This window comes from Olea europaea, unplaced genomic scaffold (genome assembly GCF_002742605.1).
Source record: "Olea europaea var. sylvestris unplaced genomic scaffold, O_europaea_v1 scaffold2558, whole genome shotgun sequence".
NCBI classification, from domain to species: Eukaryota; Viridiplantae; Streptophyta; class Magnoliopsida; order Lamiales; family Oleaceae; genus Olea; species Olea europaea.
Window position 1 is genome coordinate 119,214 of NW_019243861.1, and position 11,271 is coordinate 130,484.

Below are 11,271 nucleotides of genomic sequence, written 5' to 3' on the forward strand. Positions count from 1 at the left end.
TATATATATATATATATATATATATATATATATATATATATATATTTGTGGAAATTAGACAATGGCAGGTGTTTGGAGATCACTTTTAAAAAACCCGGTCCAAAGTTCAATTAATCAAAAATCAGGTTTATATATATAATTACTCAACCTCAAATCCCCAAATTAATTCCAATCCCTAATCATTTCAACCCATTCCATTGCAAACATTTTTCCATCCCTGTCTATCCCTTCTCTCTTCACCGTTAGTGACACCTTTGAACTCTACAACGGGCGATGAAGGAGATGCGCCGGTGCTGACGGAGAAGGCGACGCAACTTTCAGTTTCAGCAGGGGTGGGCATTTGCAGTAGCATCGCGATGCTGCAAGTGATGGTTTCGGCCCCTTTTCTTCCTTCTCTCTCTTCAACGTCAGTGACCCATTCCTCTGTTGTTAGCCGTTGATGGTGGTGGTGTGGTTCGTTGACCCATTGACGTCGTCATGCATAGCGATTCTCTCGATTGCAATGGCGAGGCGATGCCGCTTCTTCTCTATTCACGAAGGCGACAATGGTGCACTAGTACTAATACAGATGCTGTGAGATGTGCGTCGTGGGTGCGTTGTGGTGATGGGTGTGGCTGTAGTGGTGTTGGCGTCATGGTGGGTATATGGTGGGCTCAGATATGGTTGGTGGTGGCCTTTTTGTTGTGTTGTTAGCACTAAAATCGACGACGAAGCTGCAGTTCTCTCTTTTTGGATATGCACTTTTGGGGAGGGGATTTAGGCTTTTTCGATCTAGCGGCTATGGGGATCTACAGTGGTTGTTTTGGTGGTGCTGGTGAGGAGTTGATTATGTGCGGTGGTGTTTCTGGTGCGGTGTCGGTGGTGGTTGTGGTCGTGTGATTTTTCGGCATGTTTTGTTGTGTTTTTGAGGTGGTGGCGGCGTTTGTGACCAACTAATTAGGCGTATGTGACCAACTAATTAGTTGTCTATGACCAAAAATTTGTGGTGAATCAATATCAGAGTTGGGTGTTTGGCATATGTGACCAATTATTTTGTTATTTGTGACCAATTATTTTATTATTTGTGACTAATTATTTAACTGTATCCTTAAAATTCAATAATTTGTGACTAAAAAATAATATGTGAGTAACAATCTGAGACTTGTAATTTGAATAATCTATAAGTTCGAAATAATTTGTAACCTACAAAATTTTTTATTTGTAATCACGAAATAATCTGTGACCAATTAATTTGATGATACATGATCGGTAAATAAATCCGCGACCTATAATTATGAATATGTGACCATTAATTGTATAAATGTGACGTTATTATCTTTATTTAATAAATATTTTTAATTAATCAAATAAAAACCTGATTTTTGCATAATTAAACTTGACATATGATTTTTGAATTATGCATAGTTAAAACATGGTTTGTGAATTTTTCCCTTTTTTTTTTACACAAAATTCGACACCTTAGTGGAGGTTTTATATAAAAACATACATGCCATACAAAAAGGAGGAGGCAGAATTGATTAAATCTACATAGAAAGAAAACGGGGCTAAACGCACACATGCATGCAGATGGAGAGAATTGAGGATATATACCGTACAAAAAAGGTTGCTGAATTTGGAGAAATTTTACACATGCACACAGAAAACGAAGAAAAGAAAGAAAGGAAAGGGGAAAAGTTGTGTCTGCACTTTCGCTATACAAAAGTTGGCTCAATATTATGCTTGGCTAAATTATTTTGTGCTAGGATTTTTGTTGAACCTTATATTATGAACATTTAACTTTCTAGTATTATTTTCTTTTGACATTTAAAAATATGTTTTCTATTCTTGAATGATTGTCATGGATTTAATTTTTTCTACAACTACTTGATCACTAATTGTATGAATATTTTGGCTTGTTTCACTCTCGAGAGATAGAAAATAAGTTAGACATCCTGTCAATTGTCGTAGATTCCAATAGGGGATAGAAATCTGCTGCTATGCTTTACTTGATCTTTAATTATATACAAATCCATTAATACATTTTTATATGTTCGTTTCCGTCATAGAAATATGAGGGGGTCAAATGTAAAAATAGGTTTAATTCTACTCGAGAGAAATTGTTAAACAAATTAGGAATATTGGTCTTCATAATTGAATCGTGTCATCAAATTGTAAATTTTCAAGTTAAAGGGGATTGATATAAGGGGATATGGGATCCTAGTACACTTTTTATCAGCATATTATTATAAAACTTGAATTTAGATTATAACCTTGCATTGAATTTTAGTTAAATTAAGTCTTGCAAGTAGAATTAGATTATTTAATTTATAGGAAAAATAATAGAGTTCAATTGTTTCGGTTAAGGCTAATTTAATTCGAAATTAAACTAGTACAATCTCTATGAGACGATACTTGGACTCAAAATCTAATTTATTACTTGTTGACGAACCGTTCACTCGTGTTGGTTTTGATTGACCAATAATTTATAAACATGTTTTTGGCATTGTTGTCGAGGATTGTGTTTGAGTTTACATCCCTTTAGCTCAGCACTAATTCGAACTTTTTTCTTTTGTTTTATTTTATGTTATTCATTTTTTTCTTTATCAAATTATTTTAGTGATTCTATTTTCTCTTTCAAGCAGTTTATGTGAAATTTGAAGGACGGTGAAATGATACCAACTAATCCAAACATCGAACTTACTTTTCACAGTAGGAGAAGAGAAACAAAAGAAGCACAATAAGAAGAGATGGCTAATGTACAAAATAATCCGATTATTCAAGTGGATGAAGGAGAAGTGGTCGATGAAGGGAATATGCTAGTTGGAGACTTTACGACTCCAACAAATTATTCAAAAACAATCTAGCATCGTATATCCTCTGTTTGAGTAACTGAACTTTCAACTGAAAGCCAGTGTCATCCATTTATTTCAGAATGGACATCAATTCTATGGTAGGGCAAATGAAAATCCACACATACATGTCTCTCTATTTTTGGAAATGTGTTAACACTTTAAATATCAAGGGGTTTCAAATGATGTGATCAGATTGAGATTATTTCCACATACTTTTACGTGATAGAACCCTAGAATGGTTAGATTCACAACCAATTGCCAGTATTACTACTTGAATGGTTTGGCTCAAAAATTTTGCATCAAATTCTTCCCACCAACAACGATTTCGAAATTGAAGCATGACATATCCATATTTTGACGGGGAGAAATTAAATCATTTGATGAGGCTTGGAATATATTCAAGAACATGCCTTAGAAGGGTCCTCATCGTGGCATCAGTAAAGGCCTCCAGGTGCAATATTTCTATGCAGGTTCACTTCTATCTTACAAAAGCATAGTTGACTCTTTATCCAATAGCTCATTATCCATGAAGACAATTGACGAAGCCTTGGAATTGTTTGGTAAAGTGGCTACTACCACAACCATGTGAGCTTCTAAGCAGGTTGTTCATAAAAAGGCAGTAGGAGTATATGAGGTAGACACTTATACATCGCTATCTGTAAAAATTGATTATTTGGTTCATAAGTTGTGAGCATAGCATAGTCAGTCAATGCAATACAAGTCAAGCTGCTAAATTGTGAAAAATGTGGGTCAGATCATACTGCAGCAATTTGTCTAATTCTTGCACAAAATATAGAGTATGTATAAGGAGGTCAACACCAATAAAATAATCCATATTCTGATACATACAACCTTGGTTGGAGAAAACACTCGAATTTTTCTTGGAGTAATCAAAATCCCATTGCATTGTATAGCTATCTGTATCAACAGCCTGAAAAGAAAATTTCGCTAGAAGAAATGTTAGGAAAATTTATGGAAAAGACAAAGCACTACATGGAGGCAAAAATTAATTCATGAGAAGGACTAAGACAACCCTTCAAAATTAGAGTGTTGCAATCAAGAACCTAGAAACTTAGATGGGACAGATGGGACTTGCTATATCAAGCAGGGCACCAAGTACCCTGCCAAGCAATACTGAGACTAACCCCAAGGGGCAGGTAACGACCATAAGTATTTTAAAGGATGTAATAATTGAGGATCCATTTGTAAAACTAATCACAACAAGAAGTGGAGTATAGTTGCTTGAGATTATTGTCAAAAGTTCAGTTACAATTATGAACAAAGTGCATACAACAGATGAGGAACAAGTGGATGAGTTTGAACAATCAATCGAGAAAATATGAAAGAGTATACAGACAATCAAGAAGCTAAGGCAACTAATCCTTTCAGAGGATATGTAGCTCCTATCCCATTCCCACAAAAGATTGAAGAAACACAAGTTAGATAAACAATTTGAGGAGTTTTTGAATGTGCTAAAGAAACTTCACATAAATATCCCGTTCACAGATGTAATAAGGCAGATTCCAAGCTACGTAAGATTTTAGAAGGACATGATATCAAAGAGAAGAAAGTTTCTAAATTTTGAAACTGTGGGACTAACAAAGGAGAGCAGTGTAAGATTATAAAATAAACTGCCTCCCAAACTTAAGGATCCAGAGAGTTTCACTTTACCTATTTCAATTGGAAAAGCTGGTTCTTTTAAGACTTTATGTGATACAGGCACAAGTATTAACTTAATACTTTTATCAATAAATAGAAAATTGGGATTAGGAGAAGCAAAAAAAAAAAATGATGATGTGATTGTAGCTTGTTGATAGAAGCATCAAATATCCAAGAGGCAAGGTTGAGGATATACTCATCAAAGCTGGCAAATTGGTATTTTCTGGTAGACTTCATTGTTCTAGGCATAGAATAAGATAGTGATATTCAAATAATCTTAGGGCCACCATTCTTAACCACAGGTCGAATCTTGATTGATATGGAGATGTGAGTTAATCTTGAGAGTGGATAAGGAACAATAAGTTTTTAAATTACATAATACATCCAAACAACAATTAGACCTGGATGAGTGTAAATGTATTGATGAAGATCAGCTATCCATTCAACAAAATTTTCAGAAGAGAAAACCAAAATGCAAAGGAATTATTGGTAGAGACAACATATGGAGAGGTAGAAGAGGATGCAAGGCTGGAAATTGCAAGGAGTGTAAGGGCGAAACATTTCAAATAAATCACCTTAAGTATATCACCAAAAAGTCGAGCTCTAGACTTTAAATTAAGTGCTTAATGGGATGCAACTCATTTTTCTATCAATTTTCACTTATTTTGATTAATTATTGCAAGTAGTTTTGGGGATTGCATTAATTTAGGAACTCATGCATTTTAATAGTTTGTCTTGAACACATTTTAGGTAATATTTTAAAACATATATTAGTAACTTAGACATGTTTACTGATTAAGTTCATTTTGTTTAGACATGTTTATTTAGGCTCATCATTAACATCCTAGCATTTTATAAGGACCACATTGATGTGATATGCAATCTTGAGATTGCGCCTAGATTTCAATCTCCAAACTATTTTGAAAGACTTATCTTTCCTAGCTATAGGATTTTTGCAGGGATGATGCTCTGTTAGATAGTTCTTCTTAGAAAATTAGAATTTTCTTTGTATGAATTCATTGCAATTATTTAAACTTTATATGCTACCACTAATATTTATTTAAATTCTTGAAACAACAAACTAAAGCCTAGCATCAAAGAAAGTGGCAGTTGTCATAACATCTACCTGCTAAACCAGCTTGATCATTCTACTTATCCGCATCTATCCCGGAGAGTTTTTGATCCTTACCCATTTACTTTGATTATTTTTTATTCTACAACGGGAACAATGTAATGTTTTCGTTTGGGGATGGGTAAGTTTTAGGATACTTGGAACCAATATATATTTATTTTTCAACTGCTGATCGGGTCTATATAACTGTAAAAAAATTGAAAAAAAAAACAAAAGAAAAAAAATATTGCCCAATTAGCATTGAACGATTTTGTCACCTATGATGATATTTATTTGTTTGAAATCAGTACATATTTAGTTAGAATTGGATAACATCGTAACTTGTGCCTTTACTTGAAAACTTATCCATGTTAAATTTGATTATTTAAGCATATAGCCATACTGACTTATCACTCATGTTGGGGCATGACTTAATTAATTAGATTTAATTGTTGATGTTGTTGACCTAGGTTTTAAAAAAATCCCCAAATTCTTAATATAGAAACCAAGTTGCTAAAAAATTAGTTTGGGGTGGAAAGTTTAGTGCTTGTTTTCATAGAAGTGAGATGGTTTGGAGTTCTCGAATCCCAGCATTTGTTGAAGGAGTTTGAGATAAGGAGTCTAAAATTGGCACTGATCATCTTAAAAAATCAAATCAAGTCAAATCAAATCTTATACATCTTTTACTTCTTTTCGTAGCTTTTATGACTAGAGTAATGAAACATGTAAAGGTTTTTAAAACTTGGTACCCTATAGTTATCTAACTAGGGAGTCATCGGCCTAAAGCTCGCTACAGGGATCATTTAAAAATCTTAATGGAAAAAAGTTTTGCACATAAGATGTTAAAAAAATAAATGAAAAGTTAGATTCTTATATCAAAAGAAAAAGTGATACATCTTCTACCCCTCCTCGTAACCTTTTTGCCTTGAATTATCAAGTCAATTAGGACAAAAATTAAGATACATCTTGGGAAAATCAAACTTCCATCCTCGACGTGACATGAGTATAAAAGGGGTTCAAGAATCACTTTTTTTTATTTTATTAAGTTCTGTAAGGGTACCTAAAAATTTAGTACCCTATAGTCATCTAACTTGGGGGTCATCGGCCTAAAGCTCATTATAGAGGTCATTTAAAATGCTTAATGGATAGAAGTTTTGCACTGGAGATGTTAAAAAAGGATCTAAATAATGAAAAATGAGATTTGCCCGATAAAGACTTTAAGATTTGAACTTGAGATATTGGCATTGTTATTTTGAGAAAGACTTACCATTTTCCTTCTAGGTTTACAAGCATTTAATTTTGATGACTTTGTGTCGAAAAATGTGTTATATTGACTTTTAGAAACCCATATATGCTAGAAATACCTTGGATTGGAGAGAAAAGCATAAGGAATGATTTTTACATGAGAGGTGTGAGGAAAAACTGATCACAAGAGGATTGAGATTATGAACAAATCAACAACACTTGATCGGTTGTGTTCTAATGTGGGTGTGAGTTCAATATTGGCTAATCACACATACACTAAGTCAAGCATCGGATAAGTAAAAAAAATAAAAATATTTATGTTGTTTAGATCTTTCTAAAGTGATGCTTAAATTTGAACCTAAGACATATGGTAAGCAATTCAACATCGAGTCATTTATTTGTGACTTGTTTGGGTTAGTAATATGTGACATACCTAAGTTTTATTTTGTTTTGCTCAGGGATGAACAAAGGTTTTAGTTTGGAGGTGTTTAATAAGTGCATTTTGTGCACTTATTCGAACTATATTAATAAGTTTTTATGTCATCAAATCATTTAATTTTACTTAACTTAGGGTAATTTTCTATTGTTTCAGTGTTTAACCAGTTTCGGGGGCAATTGGAAAAGAAAGAATGATGAAATTGGATGAAATCTACAATTTTGGGATCAAGGTCCACACTTCAGAAATTGAAGGACTGCACAATTAATTGAATTTAAGGATTAAAGTGCATTACTTGGAAGAATTAAAGTCGTGAAAGTAAATAACGCATTGGACTTAAATGGGCCTCAACTTGAACATTAAATGGAAGTGTAGTTGGACTAAAACTGGGCTGAAATTAAAAAGGAATTGGACTTATTCTTTTTTTTTTTTTTTTATACACACAAAATTCGGTGGCTTAGAGGAGGTTTTATATAAAAACATACATGTAGAAGTCCAAGAAATAAAATGAATTAGGCTATTATTTTGTGATGATCTAGTACCACGAGCCTAGCCCATTTAAGAAATAAGCTATGGAAGCTTAACCCATTTAAGAGCATGAAAGCACAAGCCATAAGTTAATTATAAGCCCAACAATTTAAAAGGTTAAGTTTAAGCAAATTTGATTACAAAGATTTAAAGAATAACTGGTTGCCATAATGGTTATCTAATGGTATTTCATATAGGGAACTTAGGTTTGAATCACCATGTAGATGTTTTTTTAAACTATTCTACGAAATTATTTTTTAGGTAAAAACTCCTCAATTTGCACATTAAGAACAATTATATCAAGTTAATTGGATGAAATAATTATTTTATTATTGGGCATTGATAAAGATAGGTTACAAAGCATATGAATAGTTCATTTTCCTTTATTTTCATTATATAAATGTTTTCATAAAACTTTTTGTAAGAATTATTTTTTATGCCTTAAAAACTCTTTAAATTTTTAGTTAAACACTCAATTTAACAAAAAATGAATGATAGTACAACTCTCCCATTTAGTTTTTCATTAAAAGTGAATATTACAAGAAAAGAAGTCACCTTTTCACTACACCTCACCTCATATCCGAATTTACTCTTATTTTCTCTCATAAATATACTTCATGTCAAGTTAAGTTTAAGATAATAGAAAGGGTGTGAAGATGAAAGGATTTTTACACATTTTGTTCTTTTATATCCAAGAAAATTCAAGGTAAGTAGAGGTGCAAATGTTATTTCATTTTCGAATTATGATTTTTTGTTAAAAGTTTGAATGAAATGGCATCTCCGGGTATGGTGCTTCGGTACTACTATAGTTTGAATGATCATTCTTCAACTCTACGTGTTATGATAATGCTATAGAAATTGGATTTTGCCGAAAATCCATCTATGTGCGACGGTATAAATCTACAATTCGAATTATTTAATTTGATAATGAAATGCACCGATGATATCTATTGAGTTTCAAATTCATGGGTTAATTCCCTTACGAAACACCGTTTACAAAAAAAAAAAAAGAAAAAAAAAAAGAGGAAAAAGGGTTAGCGATTTAATGTTGTTTTCTTTTAAATTTCAGCTTCTGCCTTGATTATAAAAATTTGTGACTCAATCATTAATTGGAATTTTTAGACAAAACCAGTGGCATTTGATAGCTTCGTAGGTTAGCTACTGAATAAACTTGGAATCATGTCAATCCAATGTCAGTAGAATTTTATATGTCACTTAAAGTAAAGCTCAATAGATAGTGTTGCTGTTTTCAGTTCCGCCCTTGGTTTCAAAAATTCATAACTCAATCATTAATTGGAATTTTTGGATCAAACCAATGGGATTAGCTACTGAATAAAGTTGAAATCATGTCATTCTGTTGTTTTTTGGAATTTTCTATGTCATTTTAAGTGAACTATATTGATTTACCTTCAACTGAGTTGCTATGAGGTTTTGAAAAATATTTAAATAACTCAAATGCTGCCGACGGAAGTCAATTTTTGGATATCATAGAATAAGGAGTTTCCTACTTTACATTAAAATCTCATGAATTTTCGGAGCCGATAGCTATGCAACTAAACTACTTTGACAATTGTCGCTTGTGTAATGCAAGCAGAGCCGGTCCTGTGATTCTCGGGGCCTGAGGCGAAGTCTGGAAATTATGCCCCCCGGCGAAATCAGCATAAATGCAAACTTCAACAATGTATTATACAATTCATTACTAACTTAAAAAACTAACATTAAAACAACAACCAAATAAACAATCATATAAGCCGACCAGGCTACAATTATATAAGCCGACCAGGCTGCAATTATATAAGCCGACAAGGCTTCGAACATTTTCAATCTCTAACATAGCTACTTAGGGCAAGCCATTGCTTACCTGAGAAGTGGAATTTTGATGAAAATTTTGGAATTACACATTTGAGAATGATTCCTTTTTCTGAACTGGTAGTAAGCTGATTGCAGTTTGAAGAAATTTTTGGATTGTGTCTACGATGCTGTAACATAGCAAAAAGAAACATGTAAGGAAATAACAAGTATATGATGGATTAAAATGAAAGAAATAACAAGAATATGGTGGACAACAAAAATGAGATGGTAAATCTAAACTCATGAACAAATAGCAGTAGAGTATGCTTAAGGAGGGGACCAAGAGGGTGCACCCTGAGAATTTCTTTAACAATGGCTAGAAGATAGGGCAATTTAGGGAGATCAGAATCAGTCACTGTTCTATTAGTCCCAACCATAGTGTCAAGTTGAAATTGAACCTTGGCTTGAATATCAGGATGAAGAACCATTCTAGCTAATATCCATTCCAAAAAAATGGCCACAGTATCAGTCCCTCTAAAAGCATTTCCTGTAAGGCCTGAATGCAAGACAATTGTTTTTATTTCCCGCTTTTAATGTTCAAGTCAACAATAAATACATGCATGGAAATCATTCAAAATGCATCTTTGAAATTGTTTCCTTTAGTATTAAATTGTGTCATTAATTTTTTTTATATATAAATATATAATAATTAAATAAATTCTTAAAATCTTTATACTTTCCGCTAAAAGTATAGTTAATTTTAAATTTATGGCTATATGGCTATAGTGACATTCTGATCTGTACGGGTCGAAGCGTTACAATACACGCCATACAGAAAGAAGGAGGTGGAATTGATGAAATCTCTATGTGTGTGCGTGATGTGTGTGTGTGTGAGTATATATATATATATATATATATATATATATACACACACACACACACACATGCATGCAGATGGAGAGAATTGAGGATATACACCATACAAAAAAGTGGCTGAATCTGGAGAAATTTTTACACGCGCACACAGAAAATAGGGAAGGGAAAAAAAGGAAAAGTTGTTTGCTGCAATTTTTATATAAAAAGTTGGTTCAATATAATGTTTGGCTAAATTATTTTGAGCTAGGATTTTCGATGAACCTCGTATTATGAACTTATAACTTTAGAATTTTATTTTCTTTTGACATTTAAAACACGTTTTGGATTCTTGAATAATTGGCATGGATTTAATTTTTTCTACATTCACTAGATCACTAATTGTATGAATATTTTGACTTGTTTTACCCTTGAGAGATGAAAAATAAGTTAGATATTGTGTCAATTGTCGTAGAGTTCGATAGGGAATTGAAATATACCGCTATCCAATAATGCATTTTTATATGTTCTCATCTGTTATAAAAATATAGGTGGGTCACATCTAAAAATAGGATTAATTCTACTCGAGAGAGATTATTAAATAAATTAGGAATATTTGTCTTCAAAATTGAATTGTGTCGTCAAATTGTAAATTTCGAGTTAAAAGGGATTGATATAAGGGGATTCAGGATCCTAGTACGCTTTTCATTAGCATGTTTTAATAAAACTTGCATTTAGATTATAACCTTGCATTAATTTTAGTTAAATTAAGTCTTGCATTTAGAATTAGATCATTTTATTTATAGGAAAAATGATGA

The 11,271-nt window shown here is 32.6% G+C and overlaps 1 protein-coding gene across 1 annotated transcript; it reads right to left on the reverse strand.

Annotated features, from left to right (window-relative positions):
- Positions 1-3,552: 3,552 nt before the first annotated feature.
- On the reverse strand, positions 3,553-10,987 carry LOC111382743. Its single transcript, XM_023006781.1, has 5 exons — positions 10,954-10,987; positions 9,955-10,157; positions 9,672-9,789; positions 9,373-9,428; positions 3,553-3,762 (listed from the first exon to the last, which is right to left on the reverse strand). The coding sequence occupies exons 1-5, from the start codon at positions 10,985-10,987 to the stop codon at positions 3,553-3,555; spliced, it is 621 nt and encodes a 206-aa protein (XP_022862549.1).
- Positions 10,988-11,271: the final 284 nt, after the last annotated feature.

What these genes read in the sequence shown, in the direction of transcription:
- LOC111382743 (XM_023006781.1), bottom strand. Translation starts at nt 10,987, where the DNA reads ATGAGAACATATAAAAATGCATTATTGGATAGCG. An exon ending in TTGTTAAAGAAATTCTCAGG is followed by an intron (nt 9,790 to 9,954) that starts GTGCACCCTCTT and finishes GCTATGTTACAG; the next exon opens with CATCGTAGACACAATCCAAA. An exon ending in CACAAGCGACAATTGTCAAA is followed by an intron (nt 3,763 to 9,372) that starts GTAGTTTAGTTG and finishes TTTTCTTTTCAG; the next exon opens with GCTGTTGATACAGATAGCTA.